Here is a 17695-nt window from a genome sequence, read left to right on the forward strand (position 1 = left end):
CCTCCTATCCTGAATGTTCTAAAACCCCAGTGGTTTACGGACTCCTAAACTGAACGGTGAGCCTGGCATTGGTCCATCTAGTACTGTCTGGACTCCTCACTGCCACTTGGTGCCGCTGTTGGGAACTGCTCCACCTGCTCGCAGAGGTGCTGGTCCTGGTGGGCGTGGTTCCCAGGACAACCAGGGCGGAGCCTGCTTCCCAGGACTGTCAGACCACCGCCCGAGGTCCTCAGCACTTCAACCCCATCACAGCAGCCCCCGGAGTACTAGCCACCCCGGAGCTCTGGGACAAAACTGGATTTGACATTCACCTCTCTCTTCCTAGAGAAGGACTGTCCAATGTCTCTTTCTCTTCCTGAGTAAACATTCCCAGAGGCTGGGCAATTTTTCTTTCAACAAGTAAGACATCTGATTTCAACTCCTTTCTACTGACAAAGGCTAGTCACTTGCCCCTTCTAAAAACCCTCTTCCTTTCTCTCCTGCACAAAAAGTCTCATTATTTTCTGTTTTTACTGCCCAGGAGAACTTTGGCCAGGCACGTGCTCCTGCAGATAAAGCTGTTTTCCTGGACTCTAGGGAAGCTGGTCCCTCACCCTTTCTACGAGGAGAGTGAGGCTGTTCATTTTACAGGCGCTACTTCAAATAAGAGGAAACCAAAAAATTAATCTCTAGCAGAAGCATTCATTTTCCCACAAAATTCGAACTGAAATTTGGTCTGCCAATGAAAAAATAAAACCACTAACTGTTTCTTGCACATTTTATATACCTCCCCCAAACATATCTTTCTAGAAACACAAACTGTTGATTATTCAATTGATGATGTTCACATTCTAACACATCAAAAATAGTTACTGGGCACTTCAGTGAGTTACTGAAGTGGATCACAGAGGAGGAGGGAGAACCTACCAGCCCCCGACCCAGGGGGTTACCTGCTGCTCAGGAGACACAACACAAACACCGGAAGCTGACCTTTCAAACGGGCACAGGGTGCCACATGACAAATGCAAGGCAAGAACAAAACACGCTTCAGGACATGAGAGCAGAAAGGCCACCTGGGTTGAGTGGTAGGCAGAGACACTCTAGACGTTTGGTCTTGACTTGGGGCTAAAACAAAAGTAAGATTTAGAGGAGAGATTGCAGAATTCTAGAGGGAAGACAGTAGTAAAAATGTCGAAGTAAAAATGTGCTAAGCTTCCTGGAGATGATAAGAAAACTGGGCTGGAAGGTGGGTTCTACATAGAATACCGGGAAACATGGCAAGAAAACGTTAGCCTGGGACAGATTGTAGACAGCCGTAAATGCCAAGTGCCTTAAAAATGGGATTTTATTCTGTAGACAGTGAGAACTCCTTTATGGAGCCCACACTGCATGCCTGGCTCTGGGCTGGGTAATTTACATGTAGTGTCATATATAACCCAAACGTAACGCAAGAGCTCTGAACTAAGTAGTCTTGTCCTCATGTGCATGTGGGGGAGCTGAATATGACAAGGCTCAAGGATATCTATTTCTTTGATGCTTTTTCTTGATTTCGATGATTATTTCTCTGGTGAGCGTCTTCAACTGTATTCTTATGAACATATCTAGCTCTCTTGCCAGAAAAGTGCACCATTTCTCTGGAATATAGTTAAACAAGGTGGCAGATCTAAATATCCTACAAACTCAGCCCCTCCACTTCAGTGATTCAGCCTTTCCACTGACACTGAGCTGATGCTTTTTAGACACGAAGACTGTTGATTGCTGTGGAGTGGTTTGTGAAGGCTTAGCCTGATTTATTACTTGGTTTAATTCTTTGCAGCCTTCTGGAATTAATTTATTTGTATGATTGATAGATGGCCCAAAGTGATGCATGTTACACTGCAGGTGTGTGGGGTAGTGAGGAATCTGAAGAATGCTAGGACTGTTACTAAAAGTCAGAGAAGTGATTCTTTCCCAGTGTGCATTTTCTTCCCTTAGAATCACCTGAAGCGTAGAGAACTTCCATGTTGAAGCTCCTTGATTTGCTAACTTTACTTTAGAGCCCTATCAGTATTTACAATGAGCAGCAGAATTGAGTTGCTGAAGCAGAAGGGCCTTGGAGACACCTAAGCTTGTCAGGTGTGCTGCTGAGAATGTTTTCACTAAGAGATATTTTTTGCTTGTCTTTCCCATCAGTTGAAAAAAAGGGGGCTTTATATTAATTATCATAGCTTTTGCTTCCCCCTCCTCCCCTTTAAGGTAACAGTAATCTCACCTAGTCTCAACTGTCACTTGGCTGTCCTTACCATTTTTATGTACTTTGGAGTTTGATATAAACGTGTTGTCTCGCTGGCCAGGGAAAACTCAATTGAATTACTAACAAAATAGGAGATTTTGAGTTTTATACACACAACTAATTAATTGAGTATTGATTTTTCTCCAGTTACATTATACAATGCAAATGAAGATAAAAGGCACAGTCACTGAAGTAGAAAGGTGCCAGGGGAAAGGGGTACCCACCACACAGACTGAAGATTCCCATCACTTACAAGGTCCCTCACAAAAAGCAGAATCTTTTCAATTTGTTCACTAGTTCAATTACTTTTATGAGAAGTCCTTCAAAGTGTTCTGCCCTATTCAAGTCAAACACCTGGGATTGAAGGTGTGGACTGGCAGGTGCTCAGCTCCGTGGGGCAAGCGGGCAAGTGCCTTGGCAAGACAGCTGATAGGTTACACACATTCCAACCATCACACAGACTCCTGCCAGGAGTGCCAGTGCTGAGTGGAGTTGGGTGCTGGGCAGCAGGGAGGTTGGGGAGTCTGCTCGAGGGGAAGCAGGAAGCTCCCGGACCAACCCATATCCTCCACCCCGCCCCATTCCTGTGCTTCACCCTCCATGGTTTAAGTTTCAGCCAGAGCCACTAAGCTCTGGTGAAAATCCAAATAACTCTTCCCTTTTGGAAGAGTGGCTTCCAACATTTCAGTGGGCTTCATCTTAACATGCAATCAGAGTAATATTCAAAATACTTAGAACATGCCAGAGGACACTGACCCCCCCACAACCCGACACTAAGGTAAACTGGTCCATTCAAGACAAAGTCTACCATTCAGCTACTTTAAATTTATGTAAAACCTAACCTGTTCCTGCATGTTGGTTTTTAAGATTTTACTGTTGTTTCCTATTTTTCTCTCTTTCTTTTTTTTTTTAATTTAACATCTTATTGGAGTACAATTGCTTTACAATGGTGTGTTAGTTTCTGCTTTATAACAAAGTGAATCAGCTATACATATACATATATCCCCATATCTCTTCCCTCTTGCGTCTCCCTCCCTCCCACCCTCCCTATCCCACCCCTCTAGGTGGTCACAAAGCACCAAGCTGATCTCCCCGTGCTATGTGGCTGCTTCCCACTAGCTATCTATTTTACATTTGGTAGTGTATATATGTCCATGCCACTCTCTCACTTTGTCCCAGCTTACCCTTCCCCCTCCCCCCTATTTTTCATCTTTTCTTTTTTTACTGGATCATCTTTAACTTATTTCACTACTCATTTTTTCCACTCTTTTTCTTCTTTTTTTTTTTTTTTTTTTTTTTTTGCGGTACGCAGGCCTCTCACTGTTGTGGCCTCTCTCGTTGCGGAGCACAGGCTCCGGACGCGCAGGCTCAGCGGCCATGGTTCATGGGCCCAGCCGTTCCGCGGCATGTGGGATCTTCCCGGACCGGGGCACGAACCCGTATCCCCTGCATCGGCAGGTGGACTCTCAACCACTGTGCCACCAGGGAAGCCCTTTCTTCTGTTTTTGAATTTAAGACCAAGAAATAGAAATCAGTTATAAGGACAGTTTGTACCCAAACAGGAAATTCTGGGTGGCTCTTTCAGCCACATGTCGAGGGAGGATGGGTCTGGTGTGTTTGTCGGCACTGAGACAGAAGTAGGAAGTAAGATCAGAAAGTCTCAAATGCCCTGAGAGCACAAGAGCAGTGGAGAGTCTGCCCGAGATGGGATATCAGAGTAACACAGAGGGAGGTAACAACATGCATGGCAAGTATGTAGACCAAAACCTACCAGGTGTTTTGTTGGCAACGATCAAAAAGTTTGATAACCTTGTATTGAGGAGGCTATGGGGGGAAAGTGCTCTGCTGCTGAGGATGTAAATTGACACAACCCCTCTGGAAGGCAGTTCGACAATATCTATGAAGACCAGTGATGCATATACACTTTCACTCAACAATTCCTTTTCTGTGAACTTATCCAGTTCATTATGCACATGAGAAATTATATACTTACATGATTACTCATTACAGCATTCTTTATACAGCAAAATGTCTGAAACAACCCAAGTGACTATCAATACACACAGATTAAATAACTTAGGACATATCCACCCAATGGAATACCATGTAGTGGTTTTTTAAAAAAGGAAGAAGGAGGAGGAGGAGAAAGAATGAGAAAGCGATCCATCTACTTTGTGGAAAGTCTCCAAGATGAAACAAGGTACAAAACACTATGTACAATACACTGACTGTTGAACACAAAGGGCAGGGGATCATGCTGGCCATGGAAATGGGCGTCTCAGATCTGCTGTGGGAAGTAGGGCTGACTGGTGCCCAGCGCTTTGTGTCTGGATCCCACCATGTTCCTACTGAGGTCCTATTTCCTCCAGGCTGCCCCCAGTCTGTGCCCCATGACTGGGCACAGTCTATTTCTGTTGGAGCTAGGGTTCCTCTAATTGGCAGCTGGCTCAAGGACTCCCCATTGGCCAGGTCAAAACTTCCCAGATCTGTGCTGTGGTCTGAGACTCCCTCTTTCTTCCTCTTATTTGCCCCCAGGAGGCAGACCTGCCTCACAGCCTGAAGGCTCCCCTGTTGCTCTTGTTGCTTCTCCCCTTCACCCTAACTAATACCTGGGAGAAGATGCACATACTCCTATTTTCTTTTATGGGCATAAAGAAACTCCAGAAGATTGATCACCTCTTTGAGGAGTGGTAATGGCACACAGGATAGAGGGTTGGGAGGGAGACTTTTTACTATTTATGCATATCTACACATACACAAATATACGTATATAAATATATATGACTGCAGTACCTATTCAAAAATGAAATAAAAATGTTACATGCATCTAGTGAAAACAGAGGGCAGCACAGACCTGGGATGCAGACAGCAGCCCTGTGGCATTGTGATTTATAATAAGAGACATGCATTTGGTCTTCCTCCTCTTTTCTGGCACAGAGCTCATAAGACAGCTGGAATTCTCTAAGTGGGGAGAACAATCAAGTTGTCTTCTGTTATGTTAATGAGGTGACTTTTAGAAAGCTGGTAACCTAAGGATGGGGGCTAGTTGCCAGGGAACCCAACTCCACCCCTGAGGGGCTGGAGGTTGAGTCAATCACCAATGGCCAGTGATTCAATCAACTGTGCCTGTGTAATGAAGCCTCCCTAAAAACCCAAGAGGAGGGGGTTTGCAAAGTTTCTGGGAAAAATCTTTCCTGGGAACCCAGACCTCAGTTCCTCACTGGCTCTCTCTGAAGCCTAGGTTCTAAAACTCCATCAGCTGGAAAAGCCTGGAAGCCCTATAACAAAAACCACTTATCCACTCAACAGAAAAATAAGCCATGTTACCCTCCTTCCCAGCTGTTCTCCCAAAGAGCCATACAACAACCCCCAGGAGCACAGAGAACACGGGCACAGTGTTGCTGACTTGTCTCCAGAAAGGTTCAGGGGAGCCCCTCAAACTGCCCGCCATCTCCATGATGCCTGCAGCCCTTCTACTCAAGGCCTCGCGCCATCACTCTCCCTTCTCAACTAAAGGAGGGGATTGCGGGGCCTTGCTCTTCTCTGAATTTCTTTAATAATCTTTGAGAGAGAATTGGAAAAACAATCCTGACTTGGTCATATGTACAGGTTTAAGGTTTTTAAGTTATTTTATTTTCATTTCTACTAAAGCCAATAAAAATTCCTTATCCGATAAATATTTATAGAAGCACTAAGATTAAGTGATTTCTTTTAGCAGATACTCATCTCTGGAGCCAAACAGACCTTGATTTAAATTCCAACTCTGCTTCTTATAGCTTATGGAACTTCAAGCCAGTATCTTGGCCTTTCTGCCTCAATTCCTCAGATGCAAATTGGGGAAAATAAGACTACCTTATACTGTTGACAAGAGGATTAAAATAAGATGCCATGCACAGCACGTGGCATTGTACCGGTTGGCACATAACAGGAATTTAATAACAAATAATAAAGCCTTCTCCTTTCTCTTAGAGCCCTGCAAAAATATGAAAATTAGATTTTTTACATTTTCTGGTCAAAGACAATAATCAGTATAAAAATCTCATTTTACAGTTGCCCGTGCTCCCTTTGCTTTTGCAAACAACATCGGCCCAGTTATGCCGCATAACAGTTGTTGGAGCCACATTCATTTGCCCCGTGATGCCATTAACTCTGGTGACTTGTGTTCCTCAAGACCCAGCCCAAAACCAGAAGTCAGTTTTGCTTTTTGTGGTCCTTATGTGATTATTGTTGCTCCCAATTCTCTTCTTTGTGCCCAAAACCTACCCCTCAAGCCAAATGAGTGAACAAAAGTTGTTGCTGGGTCAGATTCTGGTCGTCCTCCATTATGCCCCTTCCCCCTCAATGACTCCCAGGGCAACACCATAGACAGAGATGGAGACTTCTAGACCCTGGTTACTGACGCTCAAGATCAAAGAGCTTGGTCTTCAGACAAGGAATTAATCCTGGAGGTGAAAAATAATGTAAGAAGGATTGAAATGTAAAAGATCACTCTACAAACCAAGACTTGGCCACCGTCAAGCTCCACACTGAGTGTGACCTCCTAGGGGGTGTGCACAAGAGCTAATCAGTTGACAACCTCACACTCATAGCAAGGCCAGAATCAGCAGGAAGCAAAAAGAAAAATAAAAAAAAACACAATCAAAACCAAAACACCTGCTGGTTTAAGAATACATTGATTCTCTCTTTATTGCAGGATAATAATTTTTGGTGTCATTTTCTAAAATGCTTTTTTGGCCATCATTTTAGCAATTGTTTTCACCAACTGAAAGCACTCTGGGGAGCACCACCCTCCCTGGCAGTGGCATTGAAGCCATGATTCAGCGCTCACTGAAGTCCAGACCTCCATGGTCTAAAAGGCATTTTCAGAGACAAGTGGGAAAAGTAAAGATGGTTGCTGTCTCAAGGAATGTAAGAGTTCCACTATTAATTTGGAAAAGAATCGCCCATTTGGTACTTTTTTCCCATAGAATCTGAAAAATGAAGTTATAATATTTTGTTAGGTGATAAAGAGCACAAACTGGATTGTTTTCATTTTCTACTAAAGATCTTATAAATAGTTAATGTTGTTTTGCTTTTAATGTTTACCAGACACATTCCTTTTTTTAAAGAAATAGCCAAAACTTTTAAAACACCCATTATATTCTCCTATTATGAAGAATAATTTAACTTTACCTCTTATATTGAATGTTAAACTGGGGTAGTTTCTTTTTTTTTTTTAATTTATTTTATTTAGTTTTATTTTTGGCTGCGTTGGGTCTTCCTTGCGGTGTGTGGGCTTCTCATTGCAGTGGCTTCTCTTATTGCGGAGCATGGCACGCAGGCTTCAGTAGTTGTGGTGCACGGGCTTAGTTCCTCCGTGGCATGTGGGATCTGCCTGGACCAGGGCTCAAACCCGTGTCCCCTGCGTTGGCAGGTGGATTCTTTTTTTTTTTGAATTCAACAAGTATTTATTGAGTGCCTGTTATGTGCAAGATTTTGTTTCAGGTACTTGGGACACATCAGAAAATAAAACAAAGGTCCCTGCCCTCATGGAGCTTACAGTCTAGCGTTTATGACCACTTCACCTGGACGTGACCCTGCGCAAGTCACTGTACCTCTATCTTCAGCCACCTGATGCAGGAATAAGCAGGCCCAGCTCAGACATGGGTAATGGCCTGGTGTGCTGGAGAGGCCAAACAACACACCCACCCCCAGCCCACCACCCAGACAGTAGACAGGACTGGAAGCTGACTTTTAATAATAAAGTACAAGGAGGAAAGAGCACAGGGACTGGAGCAAGTGGTCTGCTGTGCTGCGGCCCTAGGGCCTGGGCTGGCTACACAAACTGCTGCTGCTGCTGCTGCTTCTTGGTGGTTGCCTTGCTGGCAAGGTCCTTGGCCTTCTCTGTAGCTGCCAGTGCCCTTTCCTTGGCCTTCTCCTTGGCTTCCTTGGCTGTTTCAACAAGGGTTTTGGGAGGGGCCTCACCTTGCAGCTTGGCCAAGATGTATTCAAAACCCTTCATAGTCTTGGTCACGTTGCTTTTGAACCGGGCGAGACCAAATTCCTGGACAGCTCTGGAGACGCCGAACAAGCTAGAGGAGACCCAGGCTTCCGGGCAGATTTCGGTCCAGCCGCTGTTATCAGAGTTCACACGGTAAACACATCGTTCCTCTACCACCATCAGCTGGGCATGGTTGATGTTCCAGGTGAAGGTGGTCATGGTCTGGTTCTGTGGGTCCACAATAGAATCCTCCAGGATGTACACTGAGTGAGCAACATTGGCAGGAAATAGTCGCTCAGCCCAGCGGGGCATCCTGTTCGTCTTGGTCAGGAGTCGCCGGGACAGGAGCTTCTGGTCAGGGGTCACCTCCCAGTGCACTATGTCTTCCGTCAAGACATGTTTGCTATAGGGATTCGGGTACCGCTGCCAGAAGGCAGCGAACACTTGGTCCCAGGAACTCCGGAGCACGCTCTGGCCCAGGAAATACTTCACCATTGTCCAGGCCGGGCGGGCTCAGTGCCCGCGCAACATCAGGGGTGCGGAGCCCGGGGGGCACACGGAGACCGGGCTGGAGCTCGACGCTTGGCCGCCAAGCTAGCAGCTCAGTCACTCCAGCGCCGCACCCAAACAGGCGCCACCGCCGCCATGAAGATTTGTCTGCAGGTGGATTCTTAACCACTGTGCCACCAGGGAAGCCCTGGGGTAGTTTCTTAATAGTATTTGAGCATCCATAGTAGTCTATGTCTCCACCAAATTAGAAAACAAATTTATAAACAGTATTACCAAATCAAATATATTTTTACCCTAAAATATGGAAATGAAATCTGTGAGTTCTCCCTTTGAAACAGAAGTGAAACACATATTGCACCATCAACTATGGGAATAGTACATCAACATCTTTGCCTTTTCCATAAGCTGTAGGGTCAGGCAGTGACCCAGAAAGGCAAGCAGTGGAAAGAAAGGACCTAAACATCCTGTCAATTCATGGAACCCACCACCACCTCCAAGTTGAGGAGGGGTGACCGTGTGCTTTCCTGTTCTGAATATTTACTTCGTTACTTGTTCTAACCCACTTTACATGCAATTGGATTCAGGAGAAAGATAAGGAGCGAAAGGGGAGAAGCACAGGATAATCTTTATCTCTAGGCTCAAAATTCCACTAAATATGTTTTCACAGAGCAGTTAAGATGAGGGTCCAACTATATAATAATAAAACGATCAATACAAGAAGAGGATATTACACTCATTAACATATATGCACTCAATATAGAAGCACTTAAATACATAAAATACTAACAGACAAAGGGAGGAACTGATGGGAATACAATAATAGTAGGAGACTTTAACACACCACTGACATCAATGGACAGATCTTCCAGTCAGAAAATCAGTAAGGCAACAGAGATCCTAAAGGATACAACAGAACAGTTAGACTTAATGGACATCTTCAGGACACTACATCCAAAAAATAAAAACAAAAACAAAAAACAACCATAATACACATTCTTTTCAAGTCCACATGGAACATTCTCTAGGATAGATGACATACTAGGACACAAAAAAGCCTCAACAAATTTAAGAGGCTAGAAATTGTTTCAAGCGTCTTTTCTGACCACACCAGCATGAAACAAGAAATCAACCACAGAAAGAGAAATGAGGAAAAAAAATTACATGGAGACTAAACAACATGCTACCAAAAAACCAATGGGTCAATGATGAAATCAAAGAGGAAATAAAGAAATACCTTGAGACAAATGATAATGGAAACACAACCATACCAAATCTATGGGATGCAGCAAAAGCCATCCTAAGAGGGAAGCTCATAGCAATACAGGCCTTCCTCAAAAAACAATAAAAATCTAAAATAAACAACTTAAATGACCACCTAAAAGAATTAGAAAAAGAAGAACAAACAAAACCCAAAGTCAGCAGAAGAAATGAAATAATAAATATTGGAGAGGAAATAAATAAGAGATCAAAACAACAGAAAAGATCAATAAAACCAAGAGGTGGTTTTTTGAAAAGATAAACAAAATTGACAAGCCTCTGGCCAGGCTCACCAAGAAGAAAATAGTGGACCCAAATAAACAAGATAACAAATGAAAGAGGAGAAATAACAACAAATATGGCAGAAATACAAAAAAACAAAAAAGAATACTGTGAAGAGTTATATGCCAACAAATTGGACAACCTAGAAGAAATGGACAAGTTTCTAGAAACATACAGCCCACCAAAACTGAATCAAGAAATAGATAATTTGAACAGACCAATAACTAGAAGTGAAATAAAATCTGTAATTAAAAAAAAAAAACTCCCTGTAGGGCTTCCCTGGTGGCACAGTGGTTGAGAGTCCGCCTGCTGATGCAGGGGACACAGGTTCGTGCCCCGGTCCGGGAAGATCCCACATGCTGTGGAGCGGCTGGGCCTGTGAGCCATGGCCGCTGAGCCTGCGTGTCCGGAGCCTGTGCTCCGCAGTGGGGGAGGCCACAACAGTGAGAGGCCCGCATAACGCAAAAAAAGAAACCTCCATGTAAACAAAAGTCCAGAACCAGATGGCTTCACTGGGGAAGCCTACCAAACAAACAAAGAAGAACTTATACTGATCCTTGTCAAACTCTTCCAAAAGACTGAAGAGGAGGGCACCCTCCCAAAGTCATTCTATGAAGCCACCATCACCCTGATACCAAAACCAGACAAAGAGACTACCAAAAAAGAAAATTACAAGCCAATATCTTTGATGAATACAGACACAAAAATCTTCAACAAAATATTAGCAAACTGAATCCAACAACACATAAAAAGGATCATACACCACAATCAAGCTGGATTCATCCCAAGGGTCACAAGGATGGCTCAACACACACAAATCAATTAATGTGATACACCACATCAACAAAAGACAAAAACCACATGATCATCTCAATAGATGCAGAAAAGGCATTTGATAAAATTCATCATCCATTCATGAGAAAAACTCTTGCCAAAGTGGGTGCAGAGGGTACATACCTCAACATAATAAAAGCTATTTATGACAAACCCACAGCCAACATAATACTCAATGGTGAAAAGCTGAAAGCCTTCCCACCAAATTATGGAACAAGACAAAGATGCTCTCTCTCAGCACTCCTATTCAACATAGTATTGGAAATCCTAGCCACAACAATTAGACAAGAAAAAGAAATTAAAAATATCCAAATTGGAAGGGAAGAGGTAAAATTGTCATTATATGCAGATGACAGGACACTCTGTAAAGAAAACCTAAATACTCCACACAAAAACTATTAGAACTGATAAGTGAATTCAGAAAGGTAGCAGGATACAAGATTAACAAACAGAAATCTGTTGCATTTCTTTACACTAACAATGAAATATCAGAAAGAGAAACTTTTAAAAAATCCCTTTTAAATATGTGTCCAAAATAAAATAAAATAAAATAAAATACCTAGGACTAAACCTGACCAAGGAGGTGAAAGACTTACAAGCTGAGAACTATAAAACATTGATAAAGGAAACTAAAGATGACTCAAAGAAATAGAAAGATATCCCATGCTCCTGAATTGGAAGAATTAGTATTGTTAAAATGGTCATACTACCCAAAGCAATGTACAGATTTAATGCAATCCCTATCAAATTACCCATGACATTTTTCACTGAACTAGAGAAATATTCCTAAAATTTATATGGAACCCCAAAAGACCCAGAATTGCCAAAGCAATCCTGAGGAAAAAGAACAAAGCTTACAGCATAACACTCCCAGACTTCAGACAATGCTATAAAGCTACAGTAATAAAAAATGTGGTATTGGCACAAAAACAGGTATATGAATCCATGGAACAGAATAGAGAGCCTAGAAATAAACTCACACACCTACAGTCAATTAATCTTTGACAAAGGAGAAAACAGTGGAGAAAAGACAGTCTATTTAGCAAGTGGTGTTGGAAAAGCTGGACAGATGCATGTAAATCAATGAAGTTAGAACACACCTTCACACCATACACTAAAATAAACTCAAAAAGGCTTAAAGACTTAAATATAAGACATGACACCATAAAACTCCTAGAAGAGAACATAGGCAAAACATTGTCTGACATAAATTGTAGCAATGCTTTCTTAGATCAGTCTCCTAAGGCAAAAGAAATAAAAGCAAAAATAAACAAATGGGACCTAATTAAACTTACAAGCTTTTGCACAGCAAAGGAAACCATAAACGAAATGAAAAGACAACCTAGAGAATGGGAGAAAATACTTGCAAACAATATGACCAACAAGGGCTTAATTTCAAAAACATACGAACAGGGCTTCCCTGGTGGCACAGTGGTTAAGAATCCACCTGCCAATGAAGGAGACACAGGTTTAAGCCCTGGTCTGGGAAGATCCCACATGCCGCGGAGCACCTAAGCCCGTGCACCACAACTACTGAAGCCCTCGCGCCCTAGAGCCCGTGCTCTGTAACAAGAGAAGCCACTGCAATGAGAAGCCTGCGCACCACAGCGAAGAGTAGCCCCTGCTCGCCACAACTAGAGAAAGCCCATGTGCAGCAACGAAGACCTAATGCAGCCAAAAAAAAAAAAACCGAACAGTTCATACAACTAAATAGCAAAAAAAAACCCCAAACAACTGAATCAAAAAATAGGCAGAAGGTCTAAATAGATATTTCTCCGAAGGAGACATACAGATGGCTGACACGCACATGAAAAAGTGTTCATCGTCACTAATTATTAGAGAAATGCAAACCAAAGTACAATGAGGTGTCACCTCACACCAGTCAGAATGGCCATCATTAAAAAGTCTACAAATAATAAATGCTGGAGAGGGTGTGGAGGAAAGGGAACCCTCCTACACTGTTGGTGGGAATTGGTGCAGCCACTATGGAGAACAGTATGGAGGTTCCTTAAAAAACTAAAAATAGAGTTGCCATATGATCCAGCAGTCCCACTCCTGCACATATATCTGGAAAAGATGAAAGCTCTCATTCAAAAAGATACATGCACCCCAATATTCATAGCAGCACTATTTATAATAGCCAAGACATGGAAGCAACCTAAGTGTCCACCAACAGATGAATGGATAAAAAAGATGTGGTATATATATACAATGGAATATTACTCAGCCATAAAAAAGAATGAAATAATGTCATTTGCGGCAATGTGGATGGAACTAGAGATTATCATACAAAGTGAAGTAAGTCAGACAGAGGAAGACAAATATGATATCATTTATATGTGGAATCTAAAAACATGATATAAATGAACTTACAAAACAGAAACAGGCTCACAGACATAGAAAAGAAACTTACGGTGACCAAGGGGGAAAGTGGGGAGGAATAAAAGGAGTTTGGGATTAACAGGTATACGTTACTATATAGAAAATAAACAAAAGAGTATGAAAAATAATATATATATACACACATATATATAACTGAATCATTTTGCTGTACACCTGAAACTAACAAAACATTGTAAATCAACTATACTTCAATTAAAAATAAAAATATATTTAGGAAAGATTTTTAAAAAGATGAGGGTCCAGTAAATTGTTTTATTTAAATATTCCACCATTATATTTTGCAGAGGCAATAGAGCTTCCTCAAAGCTAACATGGCTTGTTTTTATTTTGTGATCTATTTTACAACTGATATTCCTACATACACTTTTTTAGGTGACTGTGTGGTTTTCACCTCAGGTCTTCAGCAAGAACTACAGAGAAGAAAAGATTCTGAAGAATCAATCAAATTTTCTGTCAAGTCCCAGTAACATCCCTGTCTTAACCACGTGCAGGAGAGATGAAACACATTATCAACCTGTATGAAAGCTTCAACAGTACAGCAAGAAATAATTCAGACTGTCCTCCTGTGGTTTTGCCAGAAGAGATATTTTTCACGATATCCATTGTTGGGGTTTTGGAGAATCTGATGGTCCTTCTGACTGTGATCAAGAATAAGAATCTTCAGTCACCCATGTACTTTTTCATCTGCAGCTTGGCTATTTCCGATATGCTGGGCAGCCTGTACAAGATCTTGGAAAACATCCTGATCATGTTCAGAAACATGGGTTACCTCGAGCCTCAAGGCAGTTTTGAAACCACAGCAGACGACGTGGTGGACTCCCTGTTCATCCTCTCCCTCCTTGGCTCAATTTGCAGCCTGTCTGTGATCGCCGCTGACCGCTACATCACAATCTTCCACGCTCTGAGGTACCACCGCATCGTGACCCCGCGCCGTGCCCTTGTCGTCCTGATGGTCATCTGGACGTGCTGCATGGGCTGCGGCATCACCATCGTGACCTTTTCCCATCATGTCCCCACGGTGATCGCCTTCACAGCGTTGTTCCCGCTGATGCTGGCCTTCATCCTGTGCCTCTACCTGCACATGTTCCTGCTGGCCCGCTCCCACGCCAGGAGGACCTCCACGCTTCCCAGAGCCAACATGAGAGGGGCTGTCACACTGACTGTTCTGCTCGGGGTCTTCATTTTCTGTTGGGCGCCCTTTGTCCTTCATGTCCTCTTGATGACATTTTGCCCAGCTGACCCCTACTGTGCCTGCTACATGTCCCTCTTTCAGGTGAACGGTGTGTTGATTATGTGTAACGCCGTCATTGACCCCTTCATATATGCTTTCCGGAGCCCAGAGCTCAGGGACGCATTCAAAAAGATGACCTTCTGCAACAGGTACCAGTAGAATTATTGGTCCCTGATTTTAGGAGCCATGGGGAAATACTGTCAAGGGACAGAGTAACGTGACATACCAACAATACTAATGCTCCAACTGTTCTTTCCTTCCCTAAAGCACACGAGGAGAATCTCACTGACTTGTGTTGTAATAGCTCAGTTCCTTGTGCACAGCCTTGCTGTAGGTACAACTTCTATAGCTAGAGAGACAAAATATTTACTAAAAAGAAGGACAAGATACAAAGCACATACAGCAATACACATATGAGAACTCTGGGCTGAGGAAGAAGTTGTTCTTCTATAGATATCTAGCTAGCCTATCACTGGGGTGGCCTTTCCAAAGTACTAGGACAAGTACTCAGTGTATAAACTACAGGGTCTTTGTAAGCCAAGGTGCCATTAAGTTGCTGTAGCTGAATTTGCCTGTCCCAGACTGCCACACAGAATCCCTGCTCGCCTGCTTTCCCTTCTGCCTGCCTGCTTTCTTGTATGCCATCTCAGATCTTTCTGGAGGCAGGCAGGATGCACATTATAAACGTCAAATAACCAGTGTTGAGTTTCCAATAATAAAGAAACCTTCTCCGTTAGTCTTCTTTGCTAACTCAGTATCCCACTGGCCTTAAAGTATTTTCCTGGTTAAAACTCCTCAAGCTTTAGGAGAATAAATTTCAAAGGAGGAAGTAAAAATTTAATCCATTTGGTTCCTATGTAGGAATAAATAAAGGTCAGAGGAAAATTGTGAAGTTTGTAGAAGATATAATCAATCCTTGTGTATCTGTCCAAACACAGAAGTAAATGAAAAGACGTCCCAAGCCCCAATATGCATTTTGTGGACTAAGTCAAGAGTGTGTGTGTTCACCATGTTTTTGGACTATGGGGGAAACCAAGACCAAAACATACTTCAAGACAGTGCTATTATTGAGACCCAAGCCAGAGAGTGATGAAAAACACTTAAACTCATTCCACAGATGAGTCTGAGAGGCAGATAACATCACTGGAGAACTTCATCCTACCATCATCCACAGGAAAAATGCCAGATAGCGAAAAGCAACATCCCAAGTAGGGTAAAGGAAGCATAAATTGCAAGTTCATATGTTTTTAATAGCTAAAGATAAAGCTTAAAGAGGAAGCAAATTCTGATCCTAAGCCCTTGCTGAGATGGAAGAGAGAAAGAGGCCAGGTCTGCAGGTGCATGGAGCTGAAATGCTCAGGATCCACAGTGAGGGACGGCGTCTCGGGATGAGGCAGTTCTTGGCCCTCGGAGTTTTCCCTGAGCTGCTGAAAGGAGAAGCAAGCCACAAGCAGGACTGCTGGCTGGGTGATGGGTTGGATATTAGGTGTGGGGAGGGACAGGGGCTTAAGAAGCAGAAGAGAAAGCACAGAGTTAAAGGGAAGGCAGCTGTGGGCAGGTGTCCAGAAAGCCTGTGACACAGCTTGAAGGTGAAACCCACAGTGTGTCTTCTGGTCTTCCATTCTCTAGAAATCCTTCTTTGGTCCTTCCCTCTCACCAAATGAATGATGATACCCTTTTTCTCCTCTTATTTCTCTGGCAGAACCTCCAGGACAAAGGCAAAAAGAAGCAAAGATTGAGGGATTCCTTACGCTTTTCTTCACTTTAATAGAAATGCTTTTAAAAATTTCACCAATAAGTTTACTTTTTGAAAATTACCTTTCATCAAGTTAATAATGTTCTTTTTCTGCCTAGTTTCTTAACAGTAATTTTTAATCACTAATCAATGTTGAATTTTATTTAATGCTTTTTCAGCATCTATCAGATGATCAGTTTTTCCTCCTTTAATTTCTTAAGGTGGTATATCACAATAGATTTTTAACAGTTGGGCTATCTTTGCAAACTTCAAATGAAGATTGATATGTAGTATACCAACCATGGTCATATTTACAAAGCTAAAATATACTGTTTGACAAACAACTTATTGTGAATTATACTTTTACATATTTGAAATTACCTATAATGATATAATTTAATTTATATTTCATGAATGACCTCTAGTGAATTTTATGAAAAATGAGAACAGTACCAAAAAATACAGATTCAAGATATGTGGTTTTGAGGGAATTCCCTGGCTGTCTAGTGGTTAGCGCTCAGGGCTTTCCCTGCCAGGGCCTAGGTTCGATCCCCGGTCTGGGAAGTAAGATCCTGCAAGCTGTGCACTGCGGCCAAAAAAATAAACAGATATGTGGGTTCCATAAATATTCCCTTTAAAATAAAGGAGAAGAAATTATACATGGAATATTTAGTTGGCTACTCCTTTACGTATATTTAGTGATTTTTAAAATCTATTTTGTGCAGATCCCTATTTGCTACACATGCAACAGTTTGTAGCTAGAAATTCTCACACTCAGGGTGACAACCTCCCATTGACATTACAATATGATCATTGAAGAAACAGCAAACAACTGTTATTTATTTTGCCAACATGTGTTGTATATTTAAGATCTATTATTTGCAAAGTATTGCTGAAAAAAGAATCCAGTTAACTCTTCTTTGCAAATCTACATATATGTTTCTTTTTTAAAAAATTTTATTTTTATGTATTTTTGGCTGTGTTGGGTCTTTGTTGCTGCACGTGGGCTTTCTCTAGTTGCAGCGAGTGGGGGCTACTCTTCTTTGCAGTGCGTGGGCTTCTCATTGTGGTGGCTTCTCTTGTTGCGGAGCACGGGCTCCGGGCGCGCGGAGTAGTTGCGGCTTGCTGGCTCTAGAGCGCAGGCTCGGTAGCCGTGGCTCGCGGGCTTAGTTGCTCCGCGGAATGTGGGATCTTTCCGGACCAGGGCTCGAA

At 42.5% G+C, this 17695-nt stretch overlaps 2 protein-coding genes across 2 annotated transcripts in view; one reads left to right on the forward strand and one right to left on the reverse strand.

Annotated features, from left to right (window-relative positions):
* MC2R (melanocortin 2 receptor) overlaps positions 1 to 14907 on the forward strand; it is a gene marked incomplete at its 3' end in the record, with an annotated part of 20224 nt that extends 5317 nt beyond the window's left edge. The window contains exon 2 of the mRNA XM_082668430.1: positions 13914 to 14907. Within this exon, the coding sequence (XP_082524556.1) occupies positions 14014 to 14907 (894 nt within the window). The 5' untranslated portion in view covers positions 13914 to 14013. The remainder of the gene's footprint in view (positions 1 to 13913) is intronic.
* LOC309831040 (PRELI domain-containing protein 1, mitochondrial-like) lies at positions 7548 to 8875 on the reverse strand. Its single transcript, XM_082667977.1, has one exon. It carries the CDS (start codon positions 8724 to 8726, stop codon positions 8067 to 8069), a length of 660 nt encoding a protein of 219 aa, XP_082524103.1. The 5' UTR covers positions 8727 to 8875; the 3' UTR covers positions 7548 to 8066.
* Positions 14908 to 17695: the final 2788 nt, after the last annotated feature.

This window comes from Grampus griseus (assembly GCF_964374135.1).
Source record: "Grampus griseus genome assembly, chromosome: 12".
Lineage (NCBI taxonomy): Eukaryota > Metazoa > Chordata > Mammalia > Artiodactyla > Delphinidae > Grampus > Grampus griseus.

Excerpts from the sequence above, each read along its gene's own strand:
- LOC309831040 (XM_082667977.1), bottom strand. The coding sequence starts at position 8,726 with ATGGTGAAGTATTTCCTGGGCCAGAGCGTGCTCCGGAGTTCCTGGGAC.